The sequence below is a fragment of the Sceloporus occidentalis genome, unplaced genomic scaffold (genome assembly GCF_023333645.1).
Source record: "Sceloporus occidentalis isolate IW3139 unplaced genomic scaffold, rSceOcc1.0.p SCAF_6, whole genome shotgun sequence".
Taxonomy (NCBI): domain Eukaryota; kingdom Metazoa; phylum Chordata; class Lepidosauria; order Squamata; family Phrynosomatidae; genus Sceloporus; species Sceloporus occidentalis.
The window spans coordinates 135584989-135605827 of record NW_028316986.1 but is presented as its reverse complement, the minus strand read 5'-3'; the positions used below and the strand labels follow the sequence as shown (position 1 = coordinate 135605827).

General features: G+C 40.3%; 1 protein-coding gene across 1 annotated transcript in view; it reads left to right on the top strand.

Moving 5' to 3' along the window:
* The first annotated feature begins 10506 nt into the window (after nucleotides 1-10506).
* Nucleotides 10507-20839, top strand: part of TPO (thyroid peroxidase) — a 58518-nt gene continuing 48185 nt past the window's right edge. The window contains exons 1-4 of the mRNA XM_089529506.1: nucleotides 10507-10654; nucleotides 12342-12474; nucleotides 15373-15502; nucleotides 16933-17139. Of these exons, the coding sequence (XP_089385632.1) occupies nucleotides 10507-10654; nucleotides 12342-12474; nucleotides 15373-15502; nucleotides 16933-17139 (618 nt within the window). The remainder of the gene's footprint in view (nucleotides 10655-12341; nucleotides 12475-15372; nucleotides 15503-16932; nucleotides 17140-20839) is intronic.

The following is a 20839-nucleotide window of genomic DNA, read 5'->3' as shown; positions in this document are numbered from 1 at the left end:
CCAGCCTACCCTGCTTCATTCAGGTGAGGTGGAGTGTATTATCCCATCAATAGCTATGAATGAAGATTCATTTGCAAGTCCTGCTGTTTCTATGGGCAGAATGCAAGGGCCAGTGTCACTTTGTCCTTTGCTTCAGGTTGCAAGGTGTCTTGGTGTGGGGCTGATGTTTAGCAGTAAAGTATGCTAGCTGCTATGGGTCTTTACTTATTTATTGCCATGTACGTCATCTTCAATAATATGTTCATTAACTTTAATGGGATTCCACTAGAACTGGAATCTTGTGGTGGTTTCCAATCTAAAAAGTTTTAAAGCAATTTTAAAGCAAATAAGATACAGTATAGTGAATGAATACTTTAAACTTTCTAAAAAGTGTCCTTTGAAAATAGGAAGCATCTTATTTGAAATATGCCTTGCTTTTTAAATAAAGTCTTTTCTTATGTGAGGTTCCCATGTGCTTATGTTCCTATGTTAATGAAACTCTATGTTCCCAACTCTGTTTATTTTGATTTCTTTTGATCTGTGTGTTTACAGACATTGAAAAGAGAATGTTAAACTTCTGATTATTTGAATATTTAAAGAGCCTGGAAGAGGATCACATTTTACACAGCTAGAAAATAATTTACATGTATATGTATGCTGCTTTGCTAAACTGTAATCCTAACAGACATTTGCTGCAGTGTTTTCATTATCTTTCAGATGAAAGTACTCATTTTCTTCATAATTTCAATAACAATGGCCAGCATGGCTGTTTTCCTTGCTTTTGTTCAGGAGGGCAAAAATGAGTTATTCAGTAAGTAAAAAAGAAAAAAGATTCCATATATTTTGCTGTCAGGGAAGCAAACATTGTGTCATAGGTAGTGATCAGCATATTTGGGGAGGATTCAATAAAAGGAAACTTCTAGTTTGATTTATTGAGATCTTTTTAAAAAGGAGCTTATTTCCTAGATTTTGCAGTGGTGGTGGGGGGTAGAGTTCTTTTCTATACCTAAAATATTTAGGAAGCATCCTTCTTTTATTAGTTGTCAAAAGAGTTGTTGTGTCAGTCTCTTGCACAATGAAAAGGAGGAAGCAAGGGGGGGGGAATGTGGTAGCCCCTTTAAGATCAACTGGTTTTTATTTTAGCATCAGCTTTCATGGATATAAGCAGTATAGAATGACATTAAAGCCTCAGACTACAAGGCATATTTATACAGTTGTGGGAATGGGACAGAATCAGATGAGTTCAAATGAGCCTAATGTTATAACAACACTATTATTTGTGAACTGGTGTTATCGACTAGGCCATGCAGGAGTACACAGTCAAAGCACTCCTGACAAATGACCATCCAGCCTCTGTTAAAAAACTTCCAAAGGAGACACGTGGTGTCAGGAGTGTTTTGATTGTGTCTTCCTGCATGGCAGAATGGGGTTGGATTGGATGGCCCTTGAGGTCTCTTCCAACTCTATAAAACTGGAGCATTACAGTTTTGGGGCAGAAGCAGATCTGATGGAAGTTTTGGTGCTGTGTGCTTTCAGGTCATTTCCAGCTCATGGCAACCCTAAAGCTTAGGGGTTTTCTTGGCAAAATTTGTTCAGAGGGGGTTTGCCTTTGCCTCTCTTTGAAGCTCAGAGTGTGACTTGTTCAAGATCACCTTGAATCCCACTGTGGGAGAAAGCCAGGATATAAATCTCGGAAATAAATAAAATAAAATAAAAATAGTGAGTTTCTGTGGCCATGTGTGGGGTTTCAAACCCTGGTCTCCAGATCTCCAGTGATGTAGTCCATCGCTCAAACCACTACACCACACTGGTAGCATAATTGGTAGAATTAACAATTTCTCCTTAAGATGGGAAAAGGAAATACAGGAAATACATTAAAATGACCAAATGGAATGCTACATATGCTCAAACCACTAGACCAGACTAGCTATCTGGAAGACATAGGCCTAAATACACTTGCTATTACCAGCTGCTGAATAGTAAGATAACACATATGTAAAGCGCCTTAATTTCTTGGTCCTACTCTAGTTGGCACTGTTGACTGGATTTAAGCTCTAGGCCATGTCTGCACAGGCTAAATAATATGTCCACCTGATGATCTGTCCAGACAGTGCAGGACCCAATCCCTGATTCTGGTGCAAATTGTCTTTACAGTGTAAAGTCAGTTCAGCACTGAACCCATGTTATAACACCTATAAAATGGATTTTAAAAACTCATATTTTGTTTCAGAACTTCCCAGAAAATTCAGATCCCTCCAGAGTGAGCCTGGGTGTCTGTTCACATACATATTTTCCTGTGCCACTCACCACCTCTGGGATGAGTTGTTCTTTCTGAAGTCAGAACAAGGTGCCCAGCCCTGTGATTAACACCGAGTGCCTTGTTTTTGGCCTCAGAGGGAGCAATTCATGCTGGTGGGCAGCACAACGGGAGGCGAGTATGAACAACCAGCTAGTGTCACTCTGGAGTACCCAGGTAATGGGTAGAATTTGAGCAGCTTCAGTGCCAGAATACTCTGGGCTTCTCTCAGAGTTTTCTGGCTCATGCCGGAAATGCTATTCTTTTGTTTAGCTTTCCCTTTTTGTGATAATGTCTGGGACAACTCACTATCCTGCTCGAAATTTCTCAGCTCCTTCTCCATAACATTGGCTCTTGCTGGCAGAGAATTATATATAACATTCTACTATGCGTATGCTAATCGAGACACATGAGTTGATCCCTATTGTGGATATTGGCCCAAATGCAAATTCCCATTTAGACCCATTTAAGTGGATTAACACACCTAATTCTGTTATTAATTGTATTTTGGTGATTAGCTTGTGAAGAGAAAAAGAGGCATCATTTTCTGATACAATCAACAGACATGAGCTTTTCATTCCATGAAAGCCCAAATGAATCTTATCTGCCATATTCACAGCATAATGCAGTTGCTATTAGATATATGCTCTAGTGCTGCGCTGAGCCTGTTTTTTTTCTATGTGCAGGAGAAACAAAAGAAAATGGAATTAAAAGAACTGATCAGGAAGCAGCTTCTATATCAGAAGAAGAAACAAGCAAAGGAAAAAAGAGGTTAAAAAAAAACAACAAGAATTGCAAGGCCAGTTGGAAAATGCAGATGCTAGAAGGTGGCAAGCACAGCACAAGGCATTTGAGGGCTGAGGGCTGTGTGCCCCTTTGCTGACCAATCACTAGTTATCTGGCCCATTCACAGTCATCTTGATAATGTTCTGTACATGGAATAGGGGTGGGAAGAATGCCAGTTGTCCCTTACCTCAGGCAGCAACATATATTGGGCTGGGTTTGGGCCAGCAATTTCATGCAGGCTCCATGCCCAGTATTCACTACATCAGTGCTGCAAGGGGGGGGGGGGGGGCTGTGAAAAGTTAGTAGAGAAGATGAACCAAAGAACATTTTCTCCATATTACAATAGACATGAGACTTTGGATTTGGATACGACCAGAGGGAAAATGGCACGCCATAAGTTCCTGCAACTTATGGGACCTATTTTATTTTATTTTTATTTTTTATATGCTTCTGGCACAACATAAACTGTGCACTGAAAACAGCACAGAAGCCTGAGGAACTGTGCATCTTTGTGTAAAAACCATGTTGTATCTTTTCATGCACCACCTTTGCTGCTTAGAAATTGTAGAACGCAAATGTTATGCAGCAAAAAAGGAAGTGGGGGCTGACTGAAGCTGCATGCTTTGCTGGTGTGAATGTTGCACAATGTCCTTTTCATGACAAAAGCTGTGCAGTTTTCAGCTAAAAGCTGTGGAATTTGTAGAAATGTCATTTTTTGAGCAAGCTGCAAAACTTTCATGGCTAAAGCTGTGTAGTTTCGTGTGTGTGTGTGTGTGTGTTCCTGAATGTATCAAAGCATGTACCAAAGCTATGGCACAATAAACTCTTATTGTTCCCAACTTCCATTAGGAATCAGAAAAATTGAGATTTACCATCTCTAATGCTACATGTTGTAGCATTTCTTCCAGCTTCATGTATGAATCATCCCTACAATTCTTTGTGAAGCATAATGCAAGTTTTATTACACACATTATAGCTCAGTGACATTACAGTCTTCTATTTGTCTACATAGAAGGAAGACACATTGTATTCAATAGAAGCTTCTTCCACATAACTTTGTATAGTATTTCATCTTTAAACCATTTTCAACTAACTACTTATATGCTCACATGAGTGTCAGTCAGTCTGTGCTTTTACAGTTTGATGGAGTAGGTCTGTAAAACTGAACAATGGCAAATTTTACCATCAATATTCCCTAGCTTAGCAATCAATTGAAAGAAAAAGTCAAGCAAATTGGGCAGTGGGATGCAAAGGAGAGCAAGTGAGTGAAGAGAAGAACATGGAGAATGTCTCCAGGGAAGGCTTTCGCTGTGCAATCACATTGCCTTTTTCATGGAAGTTTATGGGTGTTCCTGTCAATGTTTTCTGTTTGCAAAACTTCTGTGTTTATCCATTGTTTCTTCCTTCTGTTTTCCTTACTAGAGAAAATCCATTTATGAAAAAAAGACAGAATAGCATTTTAATACTGAATGGTAGGAGCCATATGTTTAGAATATGGTATGTTACCACTGTCAGGAAAAAAAACCATTTCAGAAAGTATAAAACTTAATTTAAACTAGATTAGGGTCTCTTGTAGATTCAGTCACTCACTCATTTACCTTCCAAAGACTACAAAGAGTATTTAAATGCCCTCCAACTATGCAAAGAGCACAACTTACACAATGGAATATTTATTCTCATTGGTTTTATTTTCCTATAAAACACCAAATAGAAGAGGGGTAGGAATTATGAAGCCTCTCAGATGTTGTTGGACTGTAAATTTCAGTATTTCTCATCACTAGTTTTGCCACTAACTCTTGGGAGTTCCAGTCCAACAATATCCAGATGGCCTCATGATACTCACCCTTCAACAGAAGGGCATATGGGCCAGAAATTGGACTACAGTCATTCTTCTTTGGTATCTAGTGCATCACTGTCCTCATACTTAAGGGTCCTTCCAAGTTAGGCCTTTTTCCTACAAACAGAGAATTTTACCACACAAGACTGACTTCTAATTTTTTCTTCCATTCTTTTTCTCACCAGGAAAAAAAACATACTGGGGGAGAAGATAGCATAGATACACAATGCTTTCTTGATTGCTGGAGCTAGGAGTATGCCATCTGGGAACACCCTTACTTTGCTCCTTGTAAACATTTTTAATTACATCTGAGAGTGTTTTTCCCCCCGCTTTGCAGTATATAGATGTTTGAAGTAATCTCAGAATATTCAACAAATCCATTTCATAATCAAAAGTGTTTCCAAAGTTATGTCCTGCAAAAAGTCTGCTTTACCAAAATGTGAGAAGCCTTGATCTGGGATCAAGAAATTAATCAGTATCAAATGCTGAAGTGTGGATGGGGGAGGACAGAAGGAAGGAAATCTGTACTATTTCAGATTTGGTCTTGAGAAATAACTGCATTCACCGCACTGTGAAAACCCAAATATTTAGCTCACAAATTATTGAAGAAAGTGGCAGTACGATACAGATGAATTGCAGTGACGCCCTTGAAAATGAAAAAGCACTCCTGGGTTAAAGGGGCAGTTTCTCATCCAGTTTCAAATTGGGAAACTTTTAATCATTCCATATACAGTTATGTTTCAGGGGTACATTTGCTGGTTTTGAAAGTTCTGAAAGTTCTTTCACTGAGTGAAATTATATTTCATTTGTGACCCATATTTGAACTTGAACAAGGATCATGTGAATAAATGTGCCTTTGCAATGTCATTTCATCAATTTAACACCCTTTTCATACATCTAACAATAGTGCTTTGGTAGCCTAAATCCCCTAAAGACACCAGATCTTCAAAGCTATGATCTTGGAAGTTAAGCAGTGTCAGCCCTGGTGAGTACTTGGATGGGATGCTGCCAAGAAATGCCAGGTGCTGCAGGTTATATTTCAGAGGAAGGAACGAGTATTCATTGCCTAAGAAAACCCTATGAAATTTGTTTCACTGAGTAACTTATTTATATACTGCTTTCTTCTAAACTGAACCCAAGGCAGCTCACAAAAGGTACTTAAAAGCAGTACAACATTAAAAACAGAATTTTAAAAATCACATTTTAACAAGTTAAAAATATAAAATCATTTAAAATCTACCAAGTTAAAAATATAAAACCGTTAAAAACATACAAAAGCAAACACCGCAGTAAGAAGCCTACCTGGGTGCAATTACTGTATATATTAAAAGATTGCTTGAAGAGAAAAGATTTTGCTTGCCAGTAAAAGGAAAGTCATAGGGTTGCCATAAGTCGACAGGTGACTTGAAAGCACATACACAAACACAGCAGACTCCCTTTGTTTGTTACAATAGTTACAGAAACTGCCAATGTCCAAAGCCTCAGAAAATAATGTTTCAGTGTGTGTAGTCCAATATGAACAATACCAAAACAGGAATATTCTCTTTTATAACTGAAGGGAAAAAATGTCTTAGGTGAAAAATGTATGTGTCTGAGGGTGTGTGTGTGTGCGTGCATATCATTGTTTCTAGCTGTAGACTGGGTTCAAATGTGCAGTTTCCCCCATGAAATATTCATGCCACTTCCCATCCTGTTTGTAAGTTCCTGCAACCCCTATGGAATATTTTTAGGGAATGTATGGGGTACAGGAAAAAGGCAGTGAAATCAGTACGCTCTAACATTTCACAGATGAAACCTAAGACATGTGTGGCTGAGCAACTTCAAAATGTGGTCAAAACGACAAAAGATATTTATGAGAAAGAACAGATAATCTAGAAGCAGTTGCAGCAGTTTGTTTTTGCCTGAGCCTACTGGGAATGGAAATATGCCCTCCCTCTTGCTGAATTAACTGAGTGCAAACTACTTTTGCACTTTGAATTCAGTTTGCTGACTGATGTAAAATGAGGACAAAGTGAGAAAATGGATGGAGAAGAGAAAGAGACTGAGAGGCTGTGCATACTGGCAGGAAAAGCCAGCATGGGGACAGAGTGGGGGCATAACATCCATATGACTCATGCCACGACTCTGCCCCCAGGCCAGTGTGATGCCGTGTGCCACATCACATGGCGCATGGGATCAAGGCGCTCCTCTGGTGCTGCAGCCACACGATGCAGTGCCAAAGGAGCACTGTAAAGCTGCAGTGCCGTAGCTATTGCTCCCTTTGCAGGGTGCAAAAAGGAACCACTTTTTGCAGCTCCTTTTTGTGTCCTGCAAAGGCCAGATCAGGGCCATGGCATGCGGTTGCTGCGGCTCTGATCTGGCTGTAAAAGGGACAGCTGGAGGCCATCCCTTATGGGCCATCTGCATATCTCCAAAGACTACATCAGCTTTGCAAAAAAAAAAAAAAATCCAGTTTCACACCACTTTAATTGTCATGGCTCAGGGCTATAGAATTCTGGAAATTGTAGTTTTGTGAGACATTTAGACTTCTCTGTCAGAGAGCTCTGGGACCACAGCAAACTACGTTTCCCAGGATTGCATAGCATTGAACAATGGCAGTTAAAATTGTGTCAAACTGGATTGATTCTGTAGTTCAGATGCAGCCTGAGACATTTTTTAAAATAGATGAAAAAGTGGGATGAGAGAAAGTTAATTGGAACTGTCATTCCCAAATCAGAACAGTCAGAGCATATGGCATTCCATTCTCCCCTTCTGTAATTAACCTGACTGGGCTTTTGAAAGAAATGGAATACCTGAACTGGAAGTAAGGGTCGTTGTATCCAGTAGGAGTCAAGACAAAATTACACAAGAGCCAATATGTATAGTCCATATACACTGTGACATTCTGTAGTTTAATCAAAGGCATGTCATCCTGACCTTCACCACATCCATTTCATTGCCAAGGTACTTGTTAACAACCACCACAACTTGCCAAGAGGTTGTATAATTCTGTAGCACTTCCTCCAGGGTCTGCCACTTCAGATGCCCTCACCCACTCTGGTGCTCTTGTAACCTTACATCTTGGTGAAGATGCGAAAGAGACCATATGATATTTAAAGAAGTGGAAAATTGATTTACATGCCCCAGAGAAGAATTTACTATTTGAGAATGTCAGTAAACACTGTCAGCTTCTGTGCAGCCGCTAAGACTGAGAGAAATGAATGAGATGAGGTCCAATTTGTTTCATACTTGGGAAACACTCTTGCATTGGTACAGACCATATCAGACTACCCCTTTTCTGGCCTCAAAAAAGGTGAACCATCTGTCTCAAGGTTTCCAGGAGTGGTGGTTCACCTTGTAAATAAGTCCCCACGGCTCTATCCTATCTCTATCTCCTCACTTCCTTCTCTTTTTTTATCTCCACTCTTACCCTCACTTCCATGTACCTTCTTTGCACCTTCTCAAACCCTTCTTCTACTTACTTAGAGGTGAGAAGACAGAGATAGGATAAAGAAAGGAAAAGAGGAAAGCGACATATATGAGAAGGATATAGAAACAGACACAGCAAAGAAGGCGAAAAGACAACAAGGTTATAGAAAGTTTTTGGAAAGAAGTCGAAGGAAATATAAATAAAAGAGAGGGAAAAGAAGGGAGAGAAAGAATAAGGGGGAAAGAAAAGGTTAGGAAAAAGAGAAGGACAAAGAAACTAAACAATAAGAAACGTGGGATAAAGTAGAAGAAGAACAGAAAGTAAAACAAAATGACAAAGGATCTTATATCTTAAATGAGGGAAGTGAAAAGAGAGGGAAAAGAAGGGAGAGGAAGATTAGGGAAAAAAGAAAAGGTTAGGAAAAAGAGAAGGACAAAGAAACTAAACAATAAGAAACGTGATAAAGTAGAAGAAAAACATAAGGAAAAAAATGACAAGGAATCTTATATCTTAAATGAGTTTTTTTGGGTTTTTTTTAAAGACTGATGATTTATTGAGGTTGTAAATAATGTAAGTACTGTGGAATCAAAAGGTATATAAGGAACATTGAACAATTCAACTGAGACAAATAACTGAGAAATTACACAAGTCTATTGTATGAAAGATTATTTTATTATTGAAAAATTTAATAAAAACTATTTTAAAAAAAGTAAATAGGTCCCCATAGAAATAGATGTCCAGGCAATTCCATTTTTATTTGGGAAAGGTGGTCTTTTTGGGCAGGTTGTATGCCCCACGCAGAGGGTTGTAGGGGCAGAAAGTTCCCCCCTGGATCCAGCATAGTGGAAATTTGATTTTCATTCTTCAAAGGGCCTAAATACCCTAAAGGCACCAGATTCTGCCTGATCTTGGAAGCTAAGCAGGGTCAGTCCTGGCTAGCACTTTGATGGTACTAACTAGACTGCTACCTGGGGTGGGTTATGGAAACCATACTACTCCCCTGTTAAAATAGCTTCACTGGCACCTAGTTTGTTTCTGGGAACAATTCAAAGTGCTTTCTATGACCTATAAAACCCTATATAGCTCAGGTCTTTATCCATCTATATATGTCTGCTTGGGCCTTGAGATTATCAAGAGATAGTCTCATTTACACTATCTTCAAAAACATGGTTGGGAGGGACACAATCCAGATTGGTGGTAAATCTCTAGCCCCACTGGAAGCAGAGATAGACTGCAGAAAAGTCTTTGGGAAAAACAGTTTGCTTTTGCTATCCTAGTGTGAAAGTTGCTTGGTAAAATTTGCCATTTTAAGAGGTGAAATTGAGTTCATGTCTACACTACCCAAAAAACTTGTACTCACCTCATAGCCACTGAGATTCAGGCATATAAACATTTGTGGTGATTTGTAAGCAATGAGGGGCTTTTCACTAAAAATTCACCTTTATTTCTTGTGTCTACATTCATTTGGTGTGGTGTGGTTTGCCTTCAAGTCATTTCCAACTTATGGCAAGTACAAGGAGAACCTATCACAGGGTTTTCTTGGCAAGCTTCTTCACCTGTTTATACTCAATATACTATTCATGTTGCTCCTGTGGCTGTTTTGATTTTGCAAATCCTTGAATATGGGTTGGTCAAGGAATGCCTGGATCAGATCCGCAGGATCAACAGAGGCAGTTTCTGAATATTTTAACTAAATAATGCTATTTGATTCTGGCTTGGGTGCAGTACTAGGCATCTGTCAATGCAATGACTAGCTTGTGCAACGTATCCTTACTCATGAAAAGAGAAAGTGAAATACTAGTTATACTGTTGAAACTAAAAGGCAAAGGATACATTGCCCAAGACATTTTGCTGCCTGAGGTGGAACAGCAAATGGGGTTTGTCCCCCACAGGGCTGGCCTGGGCTCAAAGTCTAAGCAAAGGAAAATTCATTTCTGAAAAAATTGTGCTCTTCAAGAAACATTGGTAAACAATTGTCCATTTCCCCCAGAAGCTATTTGGTTATGCAACAGAATTTCAAGTACATCCCGCCTTCTCTAGTGGGAATATAACAGCACTTGTTCAGGCAAACAAAATAAGCTCTTTCCACCTCTTGCTTTTTCCCATGAAAATCAGATGTCAGGGTAATGAACGTTTATCCATTCTTTTATCAATAGTATTTCCATCTGTTTTTGCAGTCTTCACCAAAGAAATGATTCCATGGCTCCTGGCCACTTTCTGGCTTTTTTCAAATACCTAGAACAAGAGACTCAAGCGATCTCTGAAGCAGCTGAAAAAATGGAAGCTTCAATACAGGACCTGAAAGAAACATTTCGTTCAAAGTATAAACGATCATTGCCTCCAAGTGGTAAATAATTATTCAAGCAGATGCTGGAAATGGTCCCTTGTGAATGTTTGGGGATTGGCCTCCTAGATTTAAAGGAGTATTGACTTTATTTTATTCTTATTTTGCTGCAGGTGGGACTTAAATTCATATTCAGACTTTAACTCTCAGCACACGCTTGAACTGTTAAAAACACACACACACACACACACACACATTGCTCAGGGGAAAGAACTTGAGATTCTCCATGTAACAAAGACATTTGTATCCATGTGTATTGATCATGAAATTAAGTTCTTCTCAAGACTATTTAAAATTGGGTTCTATAGTTTTTATATAGTTCATTAGAAACTAAGGTTTGTAGCGACAGATGTAATTTTGAAGTTTTAAGAAGCAATAAGCACTTGGCTTTTATTTCTATAAATTTCCAGGGAAATTCATGCAAAAAGGCACTTGGCGTTAAAACCAGCTAAGACAGTATATGTAAGTGATGCTTCCAACAGTATTTTTGTCTGATAAAAAAAAAGGTCAGGTGTAATGGTTCTAATTAAAATGTATTGACTCCTTCCTTTACAATACCAGAACAGACTGTAAGCTGTCAGAATAAAATATAGAGGCGGGTTACAGACCGCCCGTGTGGGGCGGCCTGCACCCGCCCCTTTCCCCGGTGTATCGAGGCCTCAGCGGCTAGACCGGCAGCCGCTGAGGTCCCAATCCGCCGCTTTCCGGGCTGCGGGGAAGCGGTAAAAGGCCGCTTTCCCGCAGCCTGGAAAGGGGTGTCCTTGGGGCTTCAAGCGGCAGGGAGGAGGAGAAAGGGGCCGCTTGGCCACTTTCTCCTTTGGCTGCTGGGCTCAGCTGTGTGAACACTGCGCCCAGTGGCGCAAACCAGGAAGGAGCTCAGAAACGAAGCTCCTTCCTGCTCCGTGCTAAGGGCGCACTAAGCGCCCTGGCGCGGAGCGACGACGTCACATCCGCGCCGCCCCGTATAGAGGCAGTGTGGTCGTGAGTCATCATGGCGGCGGCCGTGTGGAACGGCCGCCGCCATTTTGTGCGTGCGGAGTGCGCACTAGGGTTAGGGGGTGCGGAAGCACTGCCCCTTCTTAACCCTAGTACGCGCTCTGCGCGTACTATATGGCCCGTCTGTAACAGGCCAGAGTGTGATTTTATCCTCATGGGTAAAAGGATGAAAAGGTAAAGATACAGGATGCTATGGAACTCTTTTTTTGTATTCTCTCCAACTGGCCCTTGTGTGTATGCACACTGTAGGGTTTACAAATCAGCCCTCTGTAATGCACAAGGAATTGCATTAATGTTCTCATGATGTACAAGAACTGGATGTAGGTAGGGTGGTGTGATCAGAATCATCATGATTCTATGATTCTATGATCAATCACATCCTACTATATACCTATTGTTAAGAGTCAACCAGGACAAAATGGAAGGGGAAAGTTAGATTAAGCTCTAAATTGATCATTTCCTGGTTATTCTTGTGTCCCGAGAACAAGAGGGGGCAAATGGAGAGGAGATGATGATGATGATGATTCTTTGACAATGGCCCTGGTTACAGCCTTGATGGCACTTATGTTGATACTTCATCATGTCATATTCTAATCATTTTCTGCAGTTGTGGAGTCAGGTACAAATCTCCACCTGAAAAGAAATGGCAGTCCATCCATTGACAAATTATCAAAAACTTTTTTTAAATTTCCAGACCTGTTGCCCACTGATGTTCTCATGATGCTTTCCAATATATCTGGATGCCTGCCTTATATGCTTCCACCCAAATGCCCAGACAACTGTATGACCAGTAAATACAGACATATCACCGGAGCTTGCAATAACAGGTAGACTGTATAGCTTCAGGAACTTTTGCAGTTTGCCTTGACTGGGAGACATTTGATTTCTGGGCTATCTTCCTCCCTTCCATATTGGTTTTCTGTCTTTCCCAGTCTTGTTTGCTTCCCAGTGCAACTCTCAAGGTTTACATAATTTAAGATTGCTCAGAATTTAGTTTGCTTGTCTCAAGAAAGAGTTATTATGGCCATTTGTTAGTAAGAAGAGAAATATTCAGCATTTCCCAAACTAGTAAGAAATATTTAACTGTAGATCGGCAAATGTAGTTCCTGATAAGTGCCCCAGCCTCCCCTTGGAGCCTCTGTTTCATCCAAAACTTTTGCTTCCAGGGTGGAAGTATCAGTGGAATAATTATCAGCTCTTTTTTCCTACATATGAGCTTGTTTTTCACTGTTACATCTCCCATTGGAAGGAAAGAAAGTAACATGCTCTGAAGTGCATTTAAATCTCTTTCCATGTCCCAGGGATGATTAGCAGTACCTTTGGATTTGATAGATCCAGATCCCTCCCTCCTCTCCCACTGCTATATCTCCCAAGTATCTCTGACATCTTCCTTTGACCCTCAGGAAAAAGCCACTGACATGGGCAACTTGGAGTTTCCTTCCAGCTTCCATGAAGGAGGCTGGGAGGGAATTCTAAGTTGCCCATGTCATTTCAATTGAGGAAACCAATCCATCTGAACAAGTATATTGTTGCTGTGCTGGTGGAATGGTAAAATTAATGGGAAAGCTTCCTTTCTCTTGCTTTCCTTTCCTTTCCTTTTTTTTCAGTACGAGAAATTCACTGAAAGGCATCTTAGCCTGGTAACATTCCAGTGATCTGTTAAAATATTAAAGCAATCAGGAAGAAAATCACTGGTTAAGCTGTTAAATTAACATATCATTACTTTTAATTGAGTGAAATAGCACTATGTGCCGCATTTTATGCCATTTCAGTAAAGACGATCAACTGTAACTAATTTGAATGCTTTATTAAAGTGTACGTCAAACTTCAAGTGTGAATTATTGTCATTAATTAAATGTATTACTGTCTCACATTGCTTTGCAAATTGAGCCCTTTGGTATACTGAAGATCAATGAAGTATTAATAAAATAATTGTTCCCTATTTAGTGTCCCCACAGCAATGTAAGTGTATGACTAACAGCCTGCATATCTGCTTTCTCTTTCCCTCCCTCTCTGAACTGTTGTGCTCAGATATTTCTATATCTGATTATGTATTATGTCTTGTTGCTGTACTTTGCATATATCTTCCAGTATATTGTTTCACTTTGCTTATATCCTCCAGTAAATATCAGTTACCATTATTAGTATTCTCATGGTGCTTAAATCCCTTTACTCTTTGCAGCCTCAGAAACTTGCTTGGAACTATGGAGCCCCTCATTCCACACATTTCAGTTTCATATATTTTCAGCTTCACCAGTGATATATGATTAGATGTTACACCTGCTACCATTTGTGGGATCACATGAGGCTCTCAACAACAAAAAAATTAAATTATGTAAAATATGTGCCCATTCCTACTATAGAATTATAGTGCTACTATTCCACATTAACTGTCATGGTTCCTCCTATGGAAGTCTGGGATTTGTAATTTTGGGAGGACATTTAGAATTCTCAGCCGGGGAGCTCTAGTGCTGCACTAGACCACCTGTCCCAGGATCCCAAAGGATGGTGCCATGGTAGCTAAAGTGGACTAATAGTACAATAATTCTGCACTGGGAATAGGCCTCTGAGCACAGTGACCAAGGGCTAAGTGAAGGAGAAGAATGAGAGAGGAAATGAGTCAATGGCTTATTCGCCCATGCCCTGTTCCCTCTCTCTTCTCACTCTTCAGTTGCCAGTGCTGGATGAATGTCTCCTCTGAGATTCGAATATAGTGTTACTTGTAGCAATACTGATATTATTCAGTAATAATCCTTGACATTAAAGGCTGTTTGACAGTGGAACACACCCCCTCGGATCAAGTGGGAGTCTCCTTCCTTGAAGGTCTTTAAGCAGAGGCTAGATGGCCATCTGTCAGGAATGTTTTGATTGAGAGTTCCTGCATGGCAGGGGGTTGGACTGGATGGCCCTTGTGGTTTCTTCCAACTTACAATTCTATGATTCTATAGCGCTGTACAGACTGGTGAAAGCGCCGGCCTGCATAAGCACTAGGGTTGCCTCGGGGCGCTGCTTATATATGCCCCGCAACCCTAGTACGTAATCTGTATGTCAAAATGGCAGCACCCAGTACATGTGGGCGCCGCCATTTTGACGTAGTGGATGCTTAGCCATTGGCACATTGCGGCGTCACAATGGCGCCATGTAAAGAACCCAATTTTTAAGGGTTCTTTTTGCTCCGCGGGGAAGCCCTGCGGTCTGGACACTGCGGCTTCCCCGCTGAGCAAACTAGGGCGGCGGGAGACCGCCTGCTTTGGGCGGTCTGTATCCCACCTATGATTCTGCTAAATATGTACAAGTGTGAAATCACCCTGCACCACAGGCAGGCAATGTATGGTACTTCAAATGGTTGGGCTGCAAAACCAGCATTGTTGGAATGAGTTCAACATTGCCTTGAGAGCTCTGGCAAACTGAGAAGAGAAAAAACAAATGCAGTAAACCAACAAAATATTAAAGCTGTTAAAATGTATTTGTTCTTGATATGAGCTTCCAAGTGAACAGTGATTTGTGCTGATCCTACTCTAGGATGTTCTTGGCAAGATGTATTGAAAGGAGCTTTGCCATTGCCTGCCTCTGAAGAGGAGAGAGTGACCTGTCCAAGATCATACAATAGGTTTCCATGGCTGAAAAGAAATTCATAATCTTGTCTCCCAGAGTCTGTCCAACACTCAGTCCATTACATCATGATGTTACCTTTAACTTATATAACTAATATTTTATTTATATAGGGACCATCCCAGATGGGGAGCTTCCAACACAGCTCTGGCCAGGTGGCTTCCTCCAGTTTATGAAGATGGACTAAGTCAACCGAAAGGATGGAATCCTGGTTTCTTATATAATGGATTTCCATTGCCTCCGGTTAGTAGCCTATGAAATCATTAAGATGTTTATTTAATAGGTTTACTATCTTTCTTCAACACAGACTTCCAGGCAAGCAAAAATAATGAAACCTACTATCCAACAGCCAAGCCAAGCAGAAATTAAACAGGAATCGAAAGCAACATAAAAGAAATGAAGCAGATTCAAAAGTTAGAGGGAACAGTTCACTTGGTGCCCAAAACAGTTAGGCAAAAGTCCTGTTCTGACATTAAACCTCAACAGACTAAAGTCTGGTCTCACTGTATCTTAAGAGATATCATATGCAGTGGCATCACTAGGGTTAGCATCCCCCAATACAGTAATTCATGGGGCCACCCCTCCATTGACCTCCTCCCATACCACACCATATAGAATCCTTAATAATGTTCTTTGTATTAATGTCATAAATTGTAATGCTCATATGTCACTGAATGCAGTCACAATAGTTGTGACATAAACAACTAGCAAAATAAAAATTAAATTACAGTGCCATATACACAGTCTAAATGTATTTACATGCACATAGTTTTGTGTGGTTAAAGTTTAAAAAAATAATTTTAAATTTTGCAGAAACCCTGAGGCCTCTCATTTCTCCTCCCATTGAATCGTACCACCCTCACATATTCTCCAGCATGTTACAGGGATGCAGGTGAATGCTACAGCCCATTTCTGCCAAAAGGCAGATGTTTGTGGAGCAGTGATATCACCTGCTGCAACTTGCACTCCCCACATGCACCTAGTGATGCTCCTGATGATATGAAGACTTCTAGGCTACAGAAATGACTAAAAGATTGTTGGTGTTGATGTTCTGTGCCCTCAAGTCATTTCTGACTTATGGCAACCCTAAGGTGAATTTATCACAGGGTTTTCTTGGCAAGGTTTATTCAGAGGAGGTTTGCCATTGCTTTCTCCTGAGGCTGTGTGGCTTGCCCAAGTTCATCCAGTGGGTTTCATGGCTGAGCTGAGAATTGAACCCTCGTCTCCGGAATCAAAGTTCAACACTCAAATCACTATGCCACACTGTCTCTGCTATCTGGGAGTAGGTATCACCTAGACATGTATAGGATGATACTGTTAATGAAGCTATTAATGAATAGGGGAATTCATTTCCACCCATGAAAGTTAAAAGATAAGCTTCCAGTTTTTCAAAGTTATGAAAAACATAGCAACAGAATTTTATTTGCACTGATTCTGAAGAACTGACATCTCCACTCTGAATGCCTAAACAGAAATACAAGTGTGTCAAAGCCTTAGAGAAACAAGCAAGCAGCATCAGAAGAAAGACCGCTCCCTTAGAACAATGTTGTGACATTAAGCACTTTGGCAAAAAATGATGAGCTCTTTGCTCCTTTTGCTCTTTTTCAGTAGTTTGTTATATGAGATGTACCTAGTATGCTCCATGACAACTGACTTAACTCTTGCTCCTCCAGGTGCGTGAAGTTACTAGGACAATTATTGAGGCCTCTAATGAGGCTGTTACTGAAGATGAACAATATTCTGAAATGATCACTGTCTGGGGACAATACATAGATCATGACCTTGCCTTCACACCCCAGAGTGTAAACCAGCCTTCCATCCTAGGAAGAGCAGACTGTCATCTGACATGTGAAAACAGAAATCCATGTTTCCCAATACAGGTATTTTCAGTTTCTTTATTTTTTTTTCCAGTTTTTTAGGGGATGTCAAAACTGGGAGAAGGGAAGGGAGGAAAGGCTAATCCTATTGTAGGCTATTTATAGCATGCCAGAGGCAGAGCTCTTTACATATTTGGGGATATTAATATTTAGCACTGTAGCAGATCATAGATGGAATCCTGCTGGAACTTCCATCTTCGTAGGTGGATTTACACATGTGGGAATAAGTTGTGCAGTAGTATAATGTCCATATCCAGTACAGACCTGCTTTTATGTTACTACTGTGGCCCCTTGGTATCCCCTGGGGTTTGGTTCTAAGATAGCTTAGAAATATAACAATAACATGTACATTTCTATACCACTTATCAGTGAAATCAGTACTCTCTACGTAGTTTACAATTCCCAGGATTCTATAGGATATTGCCATGGCAGGTAAAGTGCAATCATAGCACTATAATTTTTCAATGTAAAACAATGTGATTACTGATTACTTCATGTCCACACAAATACACTCGTACCTCCTGATTCACAGGGGATCCGTTTTCACCACCACCACCACCACGGCGAATTGGGTGGTCCGTGAATGGGGAGGAATGAGTGTACTTGGATATTTTACATGGGCAATATAAATTGTTACAATAAGGTAGAGATGGAATAATAATTATTTGCATTCATTTTCTTACTAACAAAAGGGTTTCCCAAGACCATTGATGTTTGTTGCACTTTTATCCCAGCATGTCCCCCATACACTTTGCAAAGTATGCTGAGGAGATATTTTGCACACACAAAAAAGTAGATTAAGATTCAAAGGTCTGCTGATTATAGATGAACAATTTGTACATGCACTTTTCAGAAGAAATTTACAGAAAGAATTTGCACAAAAATGTACACAAAGAATATAAAGTATTATCCAAAGGTGAGAAGCCATCTCTGCCACAGGCACAAACTCTACTGGATCAAAACCAATAGTTATATGTCTCCCTGATCCATGTGGCCCAGTTCTCCCACAAGTTCTTATATATGTGGAATTCCCTGAGAAGTTGCTTCTTTCTGTTCCACTCATATTCCCAAACCCCGAGGAAATATGTCTGAACTTAAAAGTGGCATTCACTTGCAAACAATGTGACTGAAAATATCACCACCAAGATGCATGATGAGCATAGGAAAGCAAAATAGGGGAGAGTTGAATTATCTCAGAAACAATAATCCAGTAATGGAGAAAGACAGCTATGAAGGATTAATTGTGGGAAAGCAGAGCTTGTATTGAAATGTATTGTCTACAGCTAAACAATGAATATTGTTTTTGTGTGGGTATTTGTTTTGTTTTGTTTTAATATATTTAATCAAGATTACCCATGCCTATATTATTTGTTCAGCTACTATAGGTTGTGTGGACTACCCAAGAGAGGCTAGTGAATTAAATAGTTTCCCATAAACTATCTAATTTTCCATAACATTTAAATAGTTTCTCATAAACTAAGGCGCAGGACAAACAGCCCTTTTGTGGTGTGGCGACATCGTAGCTAGGGTTAGGGACCATGCGGCAACAACACGGTCCCTAACCCTAGCACATACTGGCGGCGCCATAATGGTGGCGCCCCATGTACACGGGCACTGCCATTATGACATAACAAATGCATAGTGTCTGCACATCGCACTGCACTAGTTATGTCATGAATGCGCCATTGGTGCACTCAGACGTAACTGGCGTAGTGGAAATGTGGGTAATTTTTCCTCCAGTGTGAAGCCGCGCGATTTGGAGGCTGAGGCTTCCCTCCAGAGGAAAAAAGGCCGCCGGCAGGCTGCCCTTTTCAGGTGCTCTGTCCCAGGCCTAACTAACTTGTCGTGCATGGTGATTTCAAGGGAAGATGAAATAGACATAGTATTATCTACAAGGTTTCTTGCCAATTCTGTTTATCCTCTTAGTAGTATCCTTTTTGCAGTAAACTTCTCTGGACATATTTCTGAAATACTATATAGGTAATAATGCTAAGTAAGAATAGTTAAGCTGATACCTATCCTGTGAAAGACTGATTCCTTTCTTCTGTCCTTGCTTCCTTCCACCCAATAAGAAGCTTTATAAAGTGAGATATTCTTGTTATCATGGACTAGCTTCCTCATTTTGAATCTCACTATCACCTTCCATATTCTACCAAATGAAAGTGGCAAAGTGGATTGTTCACTTGGGAAATGAGTAACACAGTTACATTCTGCAGTGGTTCAGTTTCAAAATATCTAAAGGTGCTTTTTATCCCCAGAGAACCTTGTGAAATTGAAAAGTAAGTGGGCAACATTTTCTCAGCAGCCAAGTTTTTCCAGCTTTCATACTTCCTAGGGTGGTAAACAAATATTTGTTTAAAAACTAAGCACGGGAAACTTGTTCTTAAGTTATCATTAGGACAGTTATACACAAAACCACTCCTGTAAACAGATCCTGAAGGCTTTCTGCACTGGAAAAGAGTCCAGTATTTGAGGTCAGAGGCACCCCTGCCATTAGGAAGAATGAGGAGATTGCTACAGGCAGCAGATATTGAAAAGCAGAGGTGTCAAGCTTGTGGGTCTTCTTCCTGAACTCCACAGTTCTCCCCTGTTGGAGGGCAGAACTGTGTATTCTACACAGCCTGACACCCGGTCTATCTAAGCTAGCCTTCTGGCTCAGAAGTGGTACAGAACATTATCCTATTGCCAATGTCAAAGTATGATTCAGTGCTTTTCCAGCTATTTCTTTATGTGGACCAGAAAAGTGATGTCATCTCATCCTTCAACTTTGGCTGGTCCTGTTTGAAGTTTCTTCCACTAGGTCTTCAGTTTGTGTGTAGTGAGATCAGCTGAGATATGGCCCTGTCCAAATTTGTTAGCCACCTTCCTCCTTGATAGCAACAGGTAACATTGCTCTCCATCCCATTACAGGCATGACAAATAGAGCTTTAATTGCTTTGTTAATTTGCCCCAGTGCCCCCCAGAGTGATGCCACATGGGGCGCACTGTCAAAAATGATTGACAACAGCTATATCCAGCCACCCTCTGGAATTTTTTAATACAACAGAAGAAGGAGAAACAGGGAAGCTGTCAACAGTGGAGCCCCACCATGCTTGTCGGTGTCTAATAGCTGCCCAGATATGCCAGACGTTGATGTCAGCCTTGCCTTCTCTAACGTTGGGTCCCACCGTGTGGAATCCTCATTGCCTCTTCTGCCTTCTCCTCCACCTTTTTATTTTGATCTTATCTTTTCCACAGTTTGGAATTTTAAGCACCTTATGGCATATTTAAAAACAGAATGTTAAAAAAACCCAATATACTAAAGTTAAACAAGAATAAAGTTAAAGTTAAACAATCAAAAATTATAACCAGCTTAAAATACACATCATTAAAACATACCCCCACACTCCTGAACAACAATTAGCAATATCCAATTCATTGCATAAGATGGGCCTTATATTATCACTCAGCAAATGCTTGTTGGAATGGAAAATTCTTTGCTTGTCTGTGAAAAGTAGGTAGAGAATGTGTCAGTCTAACTTCTCTAGCTGCTTTATCACACTAGGAACAAACAAAATTTAAATGAGAGCTAAACTAGAGCAATCCAGGAAATGCCTGATGTTTATCACACAGCATTTCCTGGTTTTCTCTAGTTTAACTCTCATTTAAATCCTGTTTGCCACCTAGTGTGATAAAGATTTAGGACAGGAATTCCAGGACCTGG